At 39.4% G+C, this 20,438-nt stretch overlaps 1 protein-coding gene across 3 annotated transcripts in view; it reads right to left on the reverse strand.

Moving 5' to 3' along the window:
* The window catches only part of TMEM54 (transmembrane protein 54), a 106,767-nt gene that overhangs the window by 49,074 nt on the left and 37,255 nt on the right, over positions 1 to 20,438 (reverse strand). For 2 of the 3 annotated variants that reach the window (XM_053707279.1, XM_053707278.1), the window contains exon 3: positions 13,581 to 13,777. In XM_053707279.1, the coding sequence (XP_053563254.1) occupies positions 13,581 to 13,777 (197 nt within the window). The remainder of the gene's footprint in view (positions 1 to 13,580; positions 13,778 to 20,438) is intronic. The other variant, XM_053707280.1, reaches the window with a different exon arrangement.

Raw genomic sequence — 20,438 nt, forward strand, 5'->3', positions numbered from 1 at the left:
CAGAGTCGTCTAAAGTAGCTTGAACCTCCTTCAATAGTGTTGTGCTGCTCTAGCTGTTGCTATGGATGCGGCACCTGCTGTCTGCTCGTTGTCTAGGGGGTAGTCGGCTCCTCTCTGCGTGTGGTGGTGACATCATCGCCACATGCTTCCTCATTCAGAAACCAGTCAGGATCGCCTGTGGCGCAAATCTGGCACCTATGTAAGTAACTTCAGTCCTACCTATCACTGCCCAAGTATAGGTGTTACTTACTGTTCTCCTGGGTGTTATTGATTCTTATGCTGGACTGTTATTTTGCTGCTGACCCTTGCTTGTCTGACCGCTCTGCCTGTTTACCCCTTAACTGCCGGATTGATATACTGCTGCTGAACCCTTGCTTGTCTGACCACTTTACCTGTTTACCCTTTAACTGCTGGATTAATATACCACTGCTGAACTCTGCTTGTCTGACCACTCTGTCTGTTAACCCTTTAACTGCTGGATTGATATCTGCTGCTGAACTCTGCTTGTCTGACCACTCTACCTGTTAACCCCTATTGCTCTGGATTGCCGTACTGTTGCCAAACCCTGCCTGCCTGCCTGACCATCCTAGTGGTTTACCTCTGGACTGCCTTACTATTGCCAAACCCTGCCTGTCTGACCATCCTAGTGGTATACCTTTGGACTGCCTTGCTGTTGCCAGGTCCTGCCTATCTGGCCTATCTGGTGGTTTGCCCCTGAACTACCTCTCTCTGGTTTCCTGCCTGTTGCTGCCGAGGACTGTCCTGCTTGTGGTGAGTGCCGCTTACCTCATCTTGCAAACCTTCTCTGCTCTGCGATATTCCCTATCATTCCGTCTCGACACCGGGATAACAAGACTTCTGGCTGAGTTCGGTCTGATAGAGGAGTATCCCACAAGCATTACATTTAGTAACTGGAGTCTGGAGGTGCTCAAGTTTAAATTTAAAATTAACTTCTTCAGATTCTGAAGATTTTTCTGCTAAAGTGTCAGAGTCTGAGATCTCACCTTCAGAAGCTACTAAAGTATTCTCCTCATCAGGCATCTGAGCAAGAGTGGCTAATTCAGTCCTAGAATCACAAACCTTAGCATCAGGCAAGTGTTTAGATTTTCTCTTACGCTTACCCAATGAAGGGAAAGCTGACAAAGCCACTGTTAATGCAGAAGAAACCTAGCGGCAAAATCCCCAGGTAAACAAACACCTCAAGGTGGATGAGAGGACACAGAAGGCCCAGTATCAAAAACAATTAAGGCTTGGGACGTTTGAGGAGAAAGCTGAGGCATTTCACTCTCAGCATTATCCTGAGAGACATTAGGCTCAGAAGGGAGTAATTTGTCTTTAAATTTTAAAGTCTTAGATAAGCAAGAAGAACAAAATTGCATAGGCAAAACAATTTGGGCTTCTAAACAAAGAAAACATTTATCCATGGAGCTGGACTGATCCTGCTCTAAGTCCATAGCTAACAATTCCCACAAGTAAAAGCAATGAAAGAAAAATAAATAAAATGCTTTAAATTTTATTACAGATCAAATGAGGAAAGTAATTTTTAGACCAAGAATACCTCAGATTGTCTGAGGTTCCTACCAGCAAAGTTATAGGAATGGAGTCCTGACTGCTCAGAAATACGATCCGTTTTCATAGACACCAAATGCAGCCTTCACTTGTAGAGCTAAATACTTCTGCGCATCAGTTTGGTCGCAACTGCACCGCTCCGCTAAACCGGAAGTGCGGGTGTCACATGGCCGGACTGAAAATAAAGTGCGCAACATTTCTCTGCAGAGAAAAAAAGGCGCCAGTTTAAATATACTGCTTGCAAGAAAACAGCATAAGGGTTTACAAGAGCCAGGCTACTACAAGTAAAAGAATTGCATTGTTCACAAGTCCTAACAACCTAAAGCCTCACACTTTGGGGCCTATTTATTAATGTGCGTGCGGACATGATACAATGTAGCGTATCATGTCCGCTGCGCATCGATAAATGCAGACAGCGAGCCGTTCTTGTGAACTGCTTGTACAATGCCACCCCCTGCAGAGCAAGGGGTGTCAATGCGCCTCAGATCCATTCGGAGCTTGATAATTCGGCCCCATTGTCTCATAGAAATAATAAAAAAGGAAACATTCTATCCAATTAAGAGAACTCTGTCTCTCCAATCTCATACCTCATAATATATTATTATGTGCCAATAAAATTGTCCCCATATGAATCCTCTTAGTAATGAAGGATTATTATGTTTGTTAGATAACAACAAAAAAGATCTGTAAGGAGGATTAACCCCATAAGTGCTGCTGTCCTTCGTTACCTAGAAGGCAAAAGCACTTACCTTAGATCCCACTGCATAATAGATGCTGATCCTCAAGGTGTGGCAGGCACTACGCTCCCTGTCATGGACCTGTAGGAAAAGAAAGAACAAAGTAACCAACTCTGGCTTTCCATAAAGGGGTAGCAAAGTGTTAAAAGTAAAGCAAAGGACTTCCTCGCTGCCTTTTAACTGCTAAAAGCCACCACTACTCTTACTGAAGAGATTGACGTGGACACAGCTAGACCCCAATCCTTGCTTGCAGGGAAAAGTACCCAAAAAAGGATTACATTCTTCAGACACTAACTTCGCACAACCTCCGTTGACAGAGGCAAAGAGAATGATTGGGGGTTATAGGTAAGGGAAGTTACACTTAATAGCTTTGCTGGGGTGCTCTTTGCCTCCTCCTGCTGGCCAGGTGTTGAATATCCCACTAGTAATTGGAATGATGTTGTGATGATGCTGTTCTCCATGTCATAGGAAATAAATTATACTTTCATGATTCAGATAAAGCATATAATTTTTAAAATTAACTTTTATTATCAAATTTACTTTGTTCTTTTTGGGTACCTTTGTGTAAAATAATTTGTACATATCCTCAGCAGCAGCAATGCACTACTGGGAACTAGCTGTTGATTGGTGGCTGCACACATTTGTTTTTTGTCATTGGCTCACCAGATATGTTCAGGTAGCTCCCAGTAGTGCACGGCTGCTCTGTAGATTACTTTAACTATGTGCTTAATTTATTAGCATGGTTTAAACACATAGTTATAAGCAAACAACAGTGCAATAATAAATGTGCTAATTACAGCATTTCCTTTTTACTTTGTTAAAGCCCATTAATGTAGGTTAAATTATCAAGCTCCTCATATATATACAGGTGTCCCTCGTTTTACAACGGTTCAATTTACACCGTTTCAGAATAACAACCTTTTTTTTCCAGTCATGTGACTGCTATTGAAAAGCATTGAGAAGCAGTGCATTTATTAAAATAGCCAGTAGGCGGAGCTGTCCGCTTGTGTTGCAGCAAAGCCAAGCAAGCTGAAATTAATCAGTTGAACCAGACCTGAGCTGTCGAGCAGATTTCAAAGGAACAAGATCTTCCTGTCTATAAATCAGTCCAGATTGGAATGCATAGAAAGAACTGTTTGCAGAAAAATTCAAGTGAAGTCTGTGTTGTGTGATTATTTTATTAGGTTTATAATGCTGTTTAGCAAATGTTTTTGTTCATTTAACTTAGTTTAATTATATATTCTGTGTTGTGTGATTATTTTATTAGGTTTATAATGCTGTTTAGCATTTAAAGTCTTCATTTCAAAGCTTTAAAAATAATGTATTAGGTGTTACTTATGGCAATTTTGAGAGGGGCCTGGAACCTATCTCCCTCACTTCCCATTGACTTACATTATAAACTGGGTTTTAATTTACAATGGTTTCGATTTACAACCATTCCTTCTGGAACCTAACCCCGGCGTAAACTGAGGGCTACCTGTATATATATATAACATACAGGGAGTGCAGAATTATTAGGCAAGTTGTATTTTTGAGGATTAATTTTATTATTGAACAACAACCATGTTCTCAATGAACCCAAAAAACTCATTAATATCAAAGCTGAATAGTTTTGGAAGTAGTTTTTAGTTTGTTTTTAGTTATAGCTATTTTAGGGGGATATCTGTGTGTGCAGGTGACTATTACTGTGCATAATTATTAGGCAACTTAACAAAAAAACAAATATATACCCATTTCAATTATTTATTTTTACCAGTGAAACCAATATAACATCTCAACATTCACAAATATACATTTCTGACATTCAAAATCAAAACAAAAACAAATCAGTGACCAATATAGCCACCTTTCTTTGCAAGGACACTCAAAAGCCTGCCATCCATGGATTCTGTCAGTGTTTTGATCTGTTCACCATCAACATTGCGTGCAGCAGCAACCACAGCCTCCCAGACACTGTTCAGAGAGGTGTACTGTTTTCCCTCCTTGTAAATCTCACATTTGATGATGGACCACAGGTTCTCAATGGGGTTCAGATCAGGTGAACAAGGAGGCCATGTCATTAGATTTTCTTCTTTTATACCCTTTCTTGCCAGCCATGCTGTGGAGTACTTGGACGCGTGTGATGGAGCATTGTCCTGCATGAAAATCATGTTTTTCTTGAAGGATGCAGACTTCTTCCTGTACCACTGCTTGAAGAAGGTGTCTTCCAGAAACTGGCAGTAGGACTGGGAGTTGAGCTTGACTCCATCCTCAACCCGAAAAGGCCCCACAAGCTCATCTTTGATGATACCAGCCCAAACCAGTACTCCACCTCCACCTTGCTGGCGTCTGAGTCGGGCTGGAGCTCTCTGCCCTTTACCAATCCAGCCACGGCCCATCCATCTGGCCCATCAAGACTCACTCTCATTTCATCAGTCCATAAAACATTAGAAAAATCAGTCTTGAGATATTTCTTGGCCCAGTCTTGACGTTTCAGCTTGTGTGTCTTGTTCAGTGGTGGTCGTCTTTCAGCCTTTCTTACCTTGGCCATGTCTCTGAGTATTGCACATCTTGTGCTTTTGGGCACTCCAGTGATGTTGCAGCTCTGAAATATGGCCAAACTGGTGGCAAGTGGCATCCTGGCAGCTGCACGCTTGACTTTTCTCAGTTCATGGGCAGTTATTTTGCGCCTTGGTTTTTCCACACGCTTCTTGCGACCCTGTTGACTATTTTGAATTAAACGCTTGATTGTTCGATGATCACGCTTCAGAAGCTTTGCAATTTTAAGTGCTGCATCCCTCTGCAAGATATCTCACTATTTTTGACTTTTCTGAGCCTGTCAAGTCCTTCTTTTGACCCATTTTGCTAAAGGAAAGGAAGTTGCCTAATAATTATGCACACCTGATATAGGGTGTTGATGTCATTAGACCACACCCCTTCTCATTACAGAGATGCACATCACCTAATATGCTTAATTGGTAGTAGGCTTTCGAGCCTATACAGCTTGGAGTAAGACAACATGCATAAAGAGGATGATGTGGTCAAAATACTCATTTGCCTAATAATTCTGCACTCCCTGTAATTTATGTAAGAACTTACCTGATAAATTCATTTCTTTCATATTAGCAAGAGTCCATGAGCTAGTGACGTATGGGATATACATTCCTACCAGGAGGGGCAAAGTTTCCCAAACCTCAAAATGCCTATAAATACACCCCTCACCACACCCACAATTCAGTTTAACGAATAGCCAAGAAGTGGGGTGATAAAAAAGTGCGAAAGCATATAAAATAAGGAATTGGAATAATTGTGCTTTATACAAAAATCATAACCACCACAAAAAAGGGTGGGCCTCATGGACTCTTGCTAATATGAAAGAAATGAATTTATCAGGTAAGTTCTTACATAAATTATGTTTTCTTTCATGTAATTAGCAAGAGTCCATGAGCTAGTGACGTATGGGATAATGATTACCCAAGATGTGGATCTTTCCACGCAAGAGTCACTAGAGAGGGAGGGATAAAATAAAGACAGCCAATTCCTGCTGAAAATAATCCACACCCAAAATAAAGTTTAATGAAAAACATAAGCAGAAGATTCAAACTGAAACCGCTGCCTGAAGTACTTTTCTACCAAAAACTGCTTCAGAAGAAGAAAATACATCAAAATGGTAGAATTTAGTAAAAGTATGCAAAGAGGACCAAGTTGCTGCTTTGCAAATCTGATCAATCGAAGCTTCATTCCTAAACGCCCAGGAAGTAGAAACTGACCTAGTAGAATGAGCTGTAATCCTTTTAGGCGGAGTTTTACCCGACTCAACATAGGCAAGATGAATTAAAGATTTCAACCAAGATGCCAAAGAAATGGCAGAAGCTTTCTGGCCTTTTCTAGAACCGGAAAAGATAACAAATAAACTAGAAGTCTTTCGGAAAGACTTAGTAGCTTCAACATAATATTTCAAAGCTCTTAACAACATCCAAAGAATGTAACGATTTCTCCTTAGAATTCTTAGGATTAGGACATAATGAAGGAACCACAATTTCTCTACTAATGTTGTTGGAATTCACAACTTTAGGTAAACATTCAAAAGAAGTTTGCAACACTGCCTTATCCTGATGAAAAATCAGAAAAGGAGACTCACAAGAAAGAGCAGATAATTCAGAAACTCTTCTGGCAGAAGAGATTGCCAAAAGGAACAAAACTTTCCAAGAAAGTAATTTAATGTCCAATGAATGCATAGGTTCAAACGGAGGAGCTTGAAGAGCCCCCAGAACCAAATTCAAACTCCAAGGAGGAGAAATTGACTTAATGACAGGTTTTATACGAACCAAAGCTTGTACAAAACAATGAATATCAGGAAGATTAGCAATCTTTCTGTGAAAAAGAACAGAAAGAGCAGAGATTTGTCCTTTCAAAGAACTTGCGGATAAACCTTTATCTAAACCATCCTGAAGAAACTGTAAAATTCTCGGAATTCTAAAAGAATGCCAAGAAAAATGATGAGAAAGACACCAAGAAATATAAGTCTTCCAGACTCTATAATATATCTCTCTGGATACAGATTTACGAGCCTGTAACATAGTATTAATCACAGAGTCAGAGAAACCTCTTTGACCAAGAATCAAGCGTTCAATCTCCATACCTTTAAATTTAAGGATTTGAGATCCTGATGGAAAAAAGGACCTTGCGACAGAAGGTCTGGTCGTAGCGGAAGAGTCCACGGATGGCAAGAGGCCATCCGGACAAGATCCGCATACCAAAACCTGTGAGGCCATGCCGGAGCTACCAGCAGAACAAACGAGCATTCCTTCAGAATCTTGGAGATTACTCTTGGAAGAAGAACTAGAGGCGGAAAGATATAAGCAGGATGATACTTCCAAGGAAGTGATAATGCATCCACTGCTTCCGCCTGAGGATCCCGGGATCTGGACAGATACCTGGGAAGTTTCTTGTTTAGATGAGACGCCATCAGATCTATTTCTGGAAGCTCCCACATTTGAACAATCTGAAGAAATACCTCTGGGTGAAGAGACCATTCGCCCGGATGCAACGTTTGGCGACTGAGATAATCCGCTTCCCAATTGTCTATACCTGGGATATGAACCGCAGAGATTAGACAGGAGCTGGATTCCGCCCAAACCAGAATTCGAGATACTTCTTTCATAGCCAGAGGACTGTGAGTCCCTCCTTGATGATTGATGTATGCCACAGTTGTGACATTGTCTGTCTGAAAACAAATGAACGATTCTCTCTTCAGAAGAGGCCAAGACTGAAGAGCTCTGAAAATTGCACGGAGTTCCAAAATATTGATCGGTAATCTCACCTCCTGAGATTCCCAAACTCCTTGTGCCGTCAGAGATCCCCACACAGCTCCCCAACCTGTGAGACTTGCATCTGTTGAAATTACAGTCCAGGTCGGAAGCACAAAAGAAGCCCCCTGAATTAAACGATGGTGATCTGTCCACCACGTTAGAGAGTGTCGTACAATCGGTTTTAAAGATATTAATTGAGATATCTTTGCGTAATCCTTGCACCATTGATTCAGCATACAGAGCTGAAGAGGTCGCATGTGAAAACAAGCAAAGGGGATCGCATCCGATGCAGCAGTCATAAGACCTAGAATTTCCATGCATAAGGCTACCGAAGGGAATGATTGTGACTGAAGGTTTCGACAAGCTGAAATCAATTTTAGACGTCTCTTGTCTGTTAAAGACAGAGTCATGGACACTGAATCTATCTGGAAACCCAGAAAGGTTACCCTTGTCTGAGGAATCAATGAACTTTTTGGTGAATTGATCCTCCAACCATGATCTTGAAGAAACAACACAAGTCGATTCATATGAGATTCTGCTAAATGTAAAGACTGAGCAAGTACCAAGATATCGTCCAAATAAGGACATACCACAATACCCTGTTCTCTGATTACAGACAGAAGGGCACCGAGAACCTTTGTAAAAATTCTTGGAGCTGTAGCTAGGCCAAACGGCAGAGCCACAAACTGGTAATGCTTGTCCAGAAAAGAGGATCTCAGGAACTGATAATGATCTGGATGAATCGGAATATGCAGATAAGCATCCTGTAAATCTATTGTGGACATATAATGCCCTTGCTGAACAAAAGGCAAGATAGTCCTTACAGTTACCATTTTGAACGTTGGTATCCTTACATAACGATTCAATATTTTTAGATCCAGAACTGGTCTGAAGGAATTCTCCTTCTTTGGTACAATGAAGAGATTTGAATAAAACCCCATCCCCTGTTCCAGAACTGGAACTGGCATAATTACTCCAGCCAACTCTAGATCTGAAACACAATTCAGAAATGCTTGAGCTTTCACTGGATTTACTGGGACACGGGAAAGAAAAAATCTCTTTGCAGGAGGTCTCATCTTGAAACCAATTCTGTACCCTTCTGAAACAATGTTCTGAATCCAAAGATTGTGAACAGAATTGATCCAAATTTCTTTGAAAAAACGTAACCTGCCCCCTACCAGCTGAGCTGGAATGAGGGCCGCACCTTCATGTGGACTTAGAAGCAGGCTTTGCCTTTCTAGAAGGCTTGGATTTATTCCAGACTGGAGATGGTTTCCAAACTGAAACTGCTCCTGAGGATGAAGGATCAGGCTTTTGTTCCTTGTTGAAACGAAAGGAACGAAAACGATTATTAGCCCTGTTTTTACCCTTAGATTTTTTATCCTGTGGTAAAAAAGTTCCTTTCCCACCAGTAACAGTTGAGATAATAGAATCCAACTGAGAACCAAATAATTTGTTACCCTGGAAAGAAATGGAAAGTAGAGTTGATTTATAAGCCATATCAGCATTCCAAGTTTTAAGCCATAAAGCTCTTCTAGCTAAAATAGCTAGAGACATAAACCTGACATCAACTCTGATAATATCAAAAATGGCATCACAGATAAAATTATTAGCATGCTGAAGAAGAATAATAATATTATGAGAATCATGATCTGTTACTTGTTGCGCTAAAGTCTCCAACCAAAAAGTTGAAGCTGCAGCAACATCAGCCAATGATATAGCAGGTCTAAGAAGATTACCTGAACACAGATAAGCTTTTCTTAGAAAGGATTCAATTTTCCTATCTAAAGGATCCTTAAACGAAGTACCATCTGACGTAGGAATAGTAGTACGTTTAGCAAGGGTAGAAATAGCCCCATCAACTTTAGGGATTTTGTCCCAAAATTCTAATCTGTCAGACGGCACAGGATATAATTGCTTAAAACGTTTAGAAGGAGTAAATGAATTACCCAATTTATCCCATTCTCTGGAAATTACTTCAGAAATAGCATTAGGAACAGGAAAAACTTCTGGAATAACCACAGGAGATTTAAATACCTTATCTAAACGTTTAGAATTAGTATCAAGAGGACCAGACTCCTCTATTTCTAAAGCAATTAGTACTTCTTTAAGTAAAGAACGAATAAATTCCATTTTAAATAAATATGAAGATTTATCAGCATCAATCTCTGAGACAGAATCCTCTGAACCAGAAGAGTCATCAGAATCAGAATGATGATGTTCTTTTAAAAATTCATCTCTAGAGAGAGAAGTTTTAAAAGATTTTTTATGTTTACTAGAAGGAGAAATAACAGACATAGCCTTCTTGATGGATTCAGAAACAAAATCTCTTATGTTATCAGGAACATTCTGCACCTTAGATGTTGAAGGAACTGCAACAGGCAATGGTACATTACTAAAGGAAATATTATCTGCTTTAACAAGTTTGTCATGACAATTAATACAAACAACAGCCGGAGGAATAGCTACCAAAAGTTTACAGCAGATACACTTAGCTTTGGTAGTTCCAGCACTAGACAGCGTTTTCCTGAAGTATCTTCTGACTCAGATGCAACGTGAGACATCTTGCAATATGTAAGAGAAAAAAACAACATATAAAGCAAAATTGATCAAATTCCTTAAATGACAGTTTCAGGAATGGGAAAAAATGCCAATAAACAAGCTTCTAGTAACCAGAATCAAAGAAAAAATGAGACTGAAATAATGTGGAGACAAAAGCGACGCCCATATTTTTTAGCGCCAAATAAGACGCCCACATTATTTGGCGCCTAAATGCTTTTTGGCGCCAAAAATGACGCCACATCCGGAACGCCGACATTTTTGGCGCAAAAGGACGTAAAAAATGACGCAACTTCCGCCGACAAGTATGACGTCGGAAACAGAAAAGATTTTTTGCGCCAAAAAAGTCCGCGCCATGAATGACGCAATAAAATGAAGCATTTTCAGCCCCCGCGAGCCTAACAGCCCACAGGGAAAAAAGAGTCAAATTTTAAGGTAAGAAAAAAGATCGATTCAAATGCATTATCCCAAATATGAAACTGACTGTCTGAAAATAAGGAATGTTGAACATCCTGAGTCAAGGCAAATAAATGTTTGAATACATATATTTAGAACTTTATAAATAAAGTGCCCAACCATAGCTTAGAGTGTCACAGAAAATAAGATTTACTTACCCCAGGACACTCATCTACATGTTTGTAGAAAGCCAAACCAGTACTGAAACGAAAATCAGCAGAGGTAATGGTATATAAATAAGAGTATATCGTCGATCTGAAAAGGGAGGTAAGAGATGAATCTCTACGACCGATAACAGAGAACCTATGAAATAGACCCCGTAGAAGGAGATCACTGCATTCAAATAGGCAATACTCTCCTCACATCCCTCTGACATTCACTGCACGCTGAGAGGAAAACCGGGCTCCAACTTGCTGCGGAGCGCATATCAACGTAGAATCTAGCACAAACTTACTTCACCACCTCCATAGGAGGCAAAGTTTGTAAAACTGAATTGTGGGTGTGGTGAGGGGTGTATTTATAGGCATATTGAGGTTTGGGAAACTTTGCCCCTCCTGGTAGGAATGTATATCCCATACGTCACTAGCTCATGGACTCTTGCTATACATATATATATATATAAGACTGATAACTGATTTCCATTGCTTGACTTTGTTTTTATAGGCATTATAGACTTTGGGATACAACAGTCAGATATTATTGATATGATCAATGTTTTTGATCTATATAAGGTTTAACTCTGTTGCGTTGTCGTTCAGGAGCCATAGTAACACATGATACAGATTCCTGATTGGATGTTAACTTAGTGTCATGGGATGACGTTATCGCCACGCCCCCTATCCCCGTGAGTGTGCGATTTTAGTTTGTTTGACAATGGCGACCGTAAGTTTTTAATATACATGCTTATGTTCAATCATTGTTTGGTATACGTTACTAGTATTATTATATCAATACTTAAGTATAGTAGAGCTCCATGAATTGATTTAATTTTCGTTGGTGGTTATATGTCTATTGTTATATAGTCACATATAAAGGTCCATATTATCATTTTACACATTGGTGGTCACTAATTATTTTAAACACATCATCACATTTAAACACATTATATGAATTGATATATTGTAGTCGGATGACTTTGTTTATTCATTGAGTATTAGACATGCTTTTGATGTTATGTTTATGAAGTTGCTATGAAAACACACACATTAAACTATTTGTCATAGTTCTAGCTGATTGGCTAGACCCTATTGGAGGAGGGGCTTGTTATGCATTTAAACACTGTTTGTATCATTTTTTAATTGTCTGAGGAAGGGGTGAATGCCCCAAAACGTCACAACATAATAAAGAGTGCTGTGTTATAAATCCAGAGAGTGCTCTCAGAAGAGAGAGAACAGCATTCCTGAGATAGAACAAAAGCTAGAATAACTTCCATGCCTGTTCATTTTTATTGCAATTCAGGGTGCGCGTTCTTTTAGCACACTATGCCCCTTCACAGAGAAAAAATATCCTATAGCATATCAGTCTGACCCTGCCCAATGACAGTCTAGCGCCAAAATACCAGGCAATTCTTCTCTGAACAAGAGAAACAACAACCCCAGACGTACGTTTCGGCCTTCTGTGGGCATCATCAGTGAGGTGCAGTTGTATCTCTCTAAGGGCATGAGTGCAAGGAGTCCACGTCTGGTTTCCCCATTACTCTTAGGGAGACCCAAGAGTAATTTGCATAAATATCAGATGAGAGAGAGTTGCAACAGAAATGAACAGGCATGGAAGTTATTCTAGCTTTTGTTCTATCTCAGGAGTGCTGTTCTCTCTCTTCTGATATTTATGCAAATTGCTCTTGGGTCTCCCTAAGAGTAATGGGGGAAACCAGACGTGGACTCCTTGCACACATGCCCTTAGAGAGATACAACTGCACCTCACTGACAATGCCCACAGAAGGTCGAAACGATTGTCTGGGGTTGTTGTTTCTCTTGTTCAGAGAAGAATTGCCTGGCATTTCGATGCTGGACTGTTATTGGGTAGGATCAGACTGATATGCTACAGGATATTTTTTTCTCTGTGAAAAAGCATAGTGTGCTAAAGAACGCGCACCCTGAGTTGCAACAGAAATTAACAGGCATGGAAGTAATTATTGCTTTTGTTCTATCTCAGGAGTGCTGTTCTCTCTCTTCTGATATATATATAAATATACGTTGATTGGAGTAGCCGTGTTAGTCCAGAGATTTAGATATAAAAATAACAAGAGTATTGCATTGAGCAATGATACTTTTTTATTGGACTCACTATACATTTATAAGTTGACAAGCTTTCAGAAGAGTTCCTTCCTTTATCAAGTCTGAAGCAATACTGACCAATTCAATGGAATTTACAGATTATATCTTAAAACACAGAATAGCTAAGAAGACAGAAAGTGCAGGGAGAGGAGGAGGTGTCGTAAAAATCATGAGGGGGGCTTAGGTAACAGGCAGACAGTGTCCAGTGTAGGAGAACAGACAGGGGAAATATATAGCTTTACATAGAGCATATACTGACATAAAGTTATATATCAACATTGAATCAATATCTATAAAGATGTGAAATTGTATATACAGGGGGAATACAAAAGTTAAAAAAAGACAAAAGTGTGGACATAGGCTTACCTGTGTACCTATGTATAAAGAATGTGGAATATATAATGTAATTGACTAAATGAAAGTACATTACAAAAAGTTTTTGATAATGTGTTAAGAATCATCACACTGTTCCAATCATTCAGAGAAAAAAGTTACAAAACAAGGATTATAAAAAAAAAAAATAACTCTGTCCTCAGCAGCAAAGAATCAAAAAATGATTCTAATTTTCTAGTATTCTTAAAGTATATTCTGTAAGAACATTCAAACGTCTCATAATATGCAAACTGCACCCCAAAAAAAAAAGAGATATCACAATACCTGCATTATATCAGTCATGTATATGGGACACTTACCAGGATGGCTGATGCCACTGTAATGATGTTGGATATTGAATATTGCAGTGATAATATATCTTGCAGCTTGGCCACGTGTTTCAGGACCAGTCCATGTACAATGGCACCAGTAATGAAATTGAGATGTCCACTCACAATAAGGCCTAGACCCAACTTCATGAGAACCTTTCCAAACAGGTTGCGATCCAGCTTCCCTGCTAAGGCATTGGAGGAAACCAAATGAGAAAAACGTATGCGATTTACAGTGAATATTGTTGGTGGTTTCTCAGTGAATATTGTAAGATTGCCTGGGTAAATATAGAGCTGGCGGTAGTGTGTATTGCCCCAGTGAAGACTTAAAGGGACATGAAACCCATATTTTTTTTCATGATTTAGAAAGAGCATGTGTACTTAAACAACTTTCTAATTTACTTGTATTATCTAATTTGCTTAATTCTCTTGATATACTTTGCTGAAAAGCATATCTAGATAGGCTCAGTAGCTGCTGATTGGTTGCTGCACATAGATGCCTCGTGTGATTGGCTCACCTATATGCATTGCTATTTCTTAAACAAAGGGTATCTTAAGAATGAAGCAAATTAGATAAGAGAAGTAAATTGGAATGTTGTTTAAAATTGTATTCTCTACTTGAATCATGAAAGAAAATGTTTGGGTTTAGTGTCCCTGTAAGTTGTGCCATACAAGCCACTGCTGACTCTCTGAGGTGTGGTGTTTAAATACTGATGTGCGGGGCACTCGTAGTATATGTGCGTATGCTGCTGACTAACAATAATAATTTATACTAGAAACATTTTTGCTACGTATATTGCAAATATTTACAACTGAAATGCATTTGTGCACAGCTCAATTTTAACATTTCTATCCCGTTAAGGAGTCGTTAAGCTCAATCTCGATCCATGTAACATAATTATGCACTATGTCTTGAGTTAAAATAATATGCTGTATATCCTTAAAATGTTTTTATTTTAATAGTGGAAAGGCAACCTCTGTTTCTGGCTTGAGCGCATCTATACGTTGTTTATACTGGAGTAAACTCTGTGGCAGGCATAATTTGCTCATGCATGCACAGGTGTAAGGGTACCTCGTCCTGTCTGGGTTCACTGGAACTCTAAGCATGTGTGGACAGTAAATAAGACATTAAATGACATTCTACTTCCACTCAATTTATGCAGTGTGGGTAGTATGGATAATTCAGGGGTAATATTTAAGCTCTAAATAATGTTAGTTATTTTTTTTTTTTAAAAAGTTGTTTATGGCGTTTTGTCTTAATATTGGTTAGAGATTGTCAGTCTGTTTGGCCTTTAGCAAGACATATAAATTGGAGGCTTATGCAATGGAGATTTCTTTGATGTGTTTTTTAATCTACAGTTTTAACACAGAGACAAGGTCAACTGAATAAGTAGTTGTATAAAAGAGAGGAAGTTGGTAGAATCTGGGGCCCAATAAGAAATGGCAGTGCACAGTTGTATGGTGTGACATGCAGTTGATACACTATGGACTAGATTACGAGTAGAGCACTTTTTATCTCTACTGCGCTAACGCCGCTAGAAGTAGCTTTTTGCGCATTGGGTACCATGCTTATTGCAAGTTGAAAGTAAAATGTTTTCGCTCATGTGCTAACCCAACACAAGTAAAAAGTCGAAGTTAGAATATCGCAACCTAAAAAAAACGAACACTCTACTTGCGCGAAAACTTAATCAAATTTTCTCAAGTGTGCTTACCCGACATGAAAATATGAATATTTCACATTCCAGTGTTCTTCACATAGTAAAATAGCTTTTATTTATTCATCAATACATATTTCTACATATATCTTTTTATTTGGTACTATATATATATATATATATATATATATATATAAAAGTCAATAAACAGGTCCCGCACTCTCCGATATAATATAAACTTCTTTTATTCAAACTGACGTTTCGGGGTCATCTGAGGAAGGGGTTAACCACCCCGAAATGTCACAGTTTGAATAAAAGAAGTTTATATGTATATCGGAGAGTACGGGACCTGTTCATTGACTTGTTTACATTTTCTACCCAGAGCACCACGGAAGTTGGTTGGTATATATAGTGTGTGCAAATCCCCTGCCTTAAAGTACTTTATATATATATATATATATATATATATATATATATATAAATAAATAAATATATATATATATATATATATATATATATAAAATTATATATAGGTATAGATATACACATAGATATTTAGGAATATCTATACTATAATCGCGTTTGTAATGCATCCGTCGCCGTTGCCAGTTGCGCACGCATCCTCAAAGGAATGTTGGCTGTGCGCGCAGCCAAAAGAATCCACCTGGAAGAATCCTTTGGTGGATTCTTTCACCACCCTGCCATTTTCGGAATCCACCTGGATGCAACATAGGCAAACCTGAAGCCTTAAAAAAAAAAAGAACACGCAACCGCCCGCACGAAATAACTAAAACACATAACCGACCGCAAGAAATTAAAAAAAAGAACACGTAACCACCCACACGAAGTATAACAAAAAAAATAACCTCCTGCACAAAGTATTAAAAAAAACACCTAAACTGCCAACCTCCACATCGCAAAACAATAAAGTAATTAACCCCTAATCCGTAAATAACATTATTAAAATATTAACCCCTAAACCACCAAACCCCCACATCGCAATAAACCTAATTAATCTATTAACCCCTAAACCGCTAGACCCCACATCGCAATAAATCTATTTAACCTATTAACTCTTAAACCGCCAATTTCCCACATCGCAAGAAACCTAATTAACCTATTAACCCCTAAACCACCAAACCTCCACATCGCAAAAAAACTAATTAATATATTAACCCCTATACCGCCACCCCCCCCCACAATGCAAATAACTAATTTAATTACTAAGCCCCCTAACCTAACACCCCCTAAATTAACATATTGCTATATAGATGATCAAGCACCAAGGACGGGGCCGTTGATACCTATAGCTCCGAACAAATGGTACCTAGCATACCAAATAAGTAATCATAGAAAATAGGGGCGGGATCGGAGCGCCTAGCAGATGAAGGCTAAGGTATGATAAACTGACAATATAACTGACAATATATCCTGCTGTCACAACCTATAAGAGGAGTTCAGTCACACCAGAATAAATCAGGATTTCTAGTTAGGATTTCCAAGGCATATAGGATATCAAGGTTAGCGGAATAAACTACCCACCTCCCTGGGTACCTTATTGGGGAATCCATCTGTGATTTTAACATCCATTTATTTGTATTTTATATTGGTTTTTACTTTTGTGCATGGGCCCATGCTTTTAGTCTGTTAGATTGTATTAAATTGTTTATCTACACACTAACACTATTGTCAGTTTATCATACCTTAGCCTTCATCTGCTAGGTGCTCAAATCCCACCCCTATTTTCTACCCCCTAAATTAACCCCAATTACTACTACAGGGAGTGCAGAATTATTAGGCAAATAAGTATTTTGACCACATCATCCTCTTTATGCATGTTGTCTTACTCCAAGCTGTATAGGCTCAAAAGCCTACTACCAATTAAGCATATTAGGTGATGTGCATCTCTGTAATGAGAAGGGGTGTGGTCTAATGACATCAACACCCTATATCAGGTGTGCATAATTATTAGGCAACTTCCTTTCCTTTGGCAAAATGGGTCAAAAGAAGGACTTGACAGGCTCAGAAAAGTCAAAAATAGTGAGATATCTTGCAGAGGGATGCAGCACTCTTAAAATTGCAAAGCTTCTGAAGCGTGATCATCGAACAATCAAGCGTTTCATTCAAAATAGTCAACAGGGTCGCAAGAAGCGTGTGGAAAAACCAAGGCGCAAAATAACTGCCCATGAACTGAGAAAAGTCAAGCGTGCAGCTGCTAAGATGCCACTTGCCACCAGTTTGGCCATATTTCAGAGCTGCAACATCACTGGAGTGCCCAAAAGCACAAGGTGTGCAATACTCAGAGACATGGCCAAGTTAAGAAAGGCTGAAAGACGACCACCACTGAACAAGACACACAAGCTGAAAAGTCAAGACTGGGCCAAGAAATATCTCAAGACTGATTTTTCTAAGGTTTTATGGACTGATGAAATGAGAGTGAGTCTTGATGGGCCAGATGGATGGGCCCGTGGCTGGATTGGTAAAGGGCAGAGAGCTCCAGTCCGACTCAGACGCCAGCAAGGTGGAGGTGGAGTACTGGTTTGGGCTGGTATCATCAAAGATGAGCTTGTGGGGCCTTTTCGGGTTGAGGATGGAGTCAAGCTCAACTCCCAGTCCTACTGCCAGTTTCTGGAAGACACCTTCTTCAAGCAGTGGTACAGGAAGAAGTCTGCATCCTTCAAAAAAAACATGATTTTCATGCAGGACAATGCTCCATCACACGCGTCCAAGTACTCCACAGCGTGGCTGGCAAGAAAGGGTATAAAAGAAGAAAATCTAATGACATGGCCTCCTTGTTCACCTGATCTGAACCCCATTGAGAACCTGTGGTCCATCATCAAATGTGAGATTTACAAGGAGGGAAAAAAGTACACCTCTCTGAACAGTGTCTGGGAGGCTGTGGTTGCTGCTGCACGCAATGTTGATGGTGAACAGATCAAAACACTGACAGAATCCATGGATGGCAGGCTTTTGGGTGTCCTTGCAAAGAAAGGTGGCTATATTGGTCACTGATTTGTTTTTGTTTTGTTTTTGAATGTCAGAAATGTATATTTGTGAATGTTGAGATGTTAAATTGGTTTCACTGGTAAAAATAAATAATTGAAATGGGTATATATTTGTTTTTTGTTAAGTTGCCTAATAATTATGCACAGTAATAGTCACCTGCACATACAGATATCCCCCTAAAATAGCTATAACTAAAAACAAACTAAAAACTACTTCCAAAACTATTCAGCTTTGATATTAATGAGTTTTTTGGGTTCATTGAGAACATGGTTGTTGTTCAATAATAAAATTAATCCTCAAAAATACAACTTGCCTAATAATTCTGCACTCCCTGTAAATTACAATTAAAATAAAAAATCCTAACATTAAATTACAAAAAAATAAAAAAAGTCTAACAATATAGAAAAAAAATAAAATTATCAAAAATAAAAAAATATTATACCTAATCCACATGAAAATAAAAAAGCCCCCCAAAATAAAAATACCCCTAATATAAACTAGTTTTTTTTTTAGTGTTAGGTTTTTTATTTTGGGGGGTTTGGTGGGTGGGGGGTTTTAATGTTAGGGGGGTTTAATGTTAGGGGAATGCCCTACAAAATGCCATTTTAAGAGCTATTGGTAGTTTAGTATTAGATTAGGGGATGTTTTTATTTTGGGGAGATTTTTTTTTTTTTTTTGTAATTTTTATTGATTTTTGTTGAAATAAAAGTGAAATAGATACAACAACTGTACGAGACAATCGTACATCAAGTACAAATACAACAAATATCATAGCATTTACGTAATCAATACAGACATAAAGTAAATTTCAATGAAAAGTGAGTCAGTGTCCGGACATAGGCTATCATCAAGAGGGAGGGGGTAGGAAGATACACTAAGATGACTTCAAGAGGGGGGGTTAGTACAGATTTGTAAGGGTGAGGTCAGATCTACTGCTCATGTGGTTAGGGATGTACTGCCATTTAGGTTTCGAAGGTGGGGAGCCAGAGGGTATCAAAACTGTTTTTCCAATCGGACCAGATCAGTTCAAAGAAATCAATCCTACCCGAGGCATAGTAGATACTCTTCTCCATAGAGTACATGTATGCCATGGTGGATATAATATCCGACCAGGCTGGGGGAAGGGATCTTTTCCAAGATCTCGCTATATTAAGTTTAACTGCTGATAGAAGGTAAATACAAAGTGCACCATAATGTTTGGGTAATTTACAAACACCTAAGTGAAACAGGGCCGTCTCGGGAGTTCTGGATAGGTTAATACCAAAACTGGTTAGTGTAGAGAAACATTTGTTCCAGAGAGGTTTAAGTCTGGGACAGCTCCACCAAATGTGGATCATATCTCCTATGTGCGAGCAGTTTCTCCAACAAGTGGGGGAGGCCTCTGGAAAGATTTTTGCAAGCCTAGCTGGGACATAATACCAGTGTGTGAGCACTTTAATGTAGGTTTCAAGGATGGTGATGCAATGAAGGGTTTTCTTTGTGAAAAGGAGCGTGCATTGCCACTCTAAAGAGGGTTTCGTAAAGTCTAACTTCCGTTCCCATTTTAGAATATGCTGGGCTTTGTCAACTGGGGCAGCGCCTTCCATAAGGGAATAGTGTAAGGTGGTAAGCTGTCGAGATAGAGATGGTTTGAAACCCCACCTAAATAAGAAACTAGTAACTCTGGAGTATTCAAATTTCATATACAAAGGCGTAGATGGAGTTATGCTGAGTTGGGTGTAGGGGGAAAAAGTTGTATGTGGCGGGGTTGACCATAGGTCTCCCACCTTCATAATACCCAGCCGAGCCCAAGCGTTCGGATGGGAGTCCGGTAAACCGGACAGAAGGCCAGTTAAGGAGGTAATTGGGGAAGGATGAGGGGCTACCTTGGGGTTATGCCTTAGGCGGTCCCAGGCAGCCAGGCATTCCTTTATAATCGGGTTAGAGGCGCCCAGGTTCCTTCTGCAATGGGGTGGCGTCCATATTAGGTCCCTTAACGTGAGGTTATATGGTAGGGAGGCTTGCTCAATAGACCTCCATTTGCTGTCTGAGTCCTTGACACCCCATTGAGAGATATGAGTGAGCATAGCGGCATCCGCATACCTAAAAATAGAGGGAGAAGCAACCCCGCCGTGTATTTTAGGGTATTGCAGGACATTATGAGCAACTCTAGGGGGTTTACCCTGCCAAATGTATTTGGTACAGGCGC

The sequence above is a fragment of the Bombina bombina genome, chromosome 3 (assembly GCF_027579735.1).
Source record: "Bombina bombina isolate aBomBom1 chromosome 3, aBomBom1.pri, whole genome shotgun sequence".
NCBI lineage: Eukaryota > Metazoa > Chordata > Amphibia > Anura > Bombinatoridae > Bombina > Bombina bombina.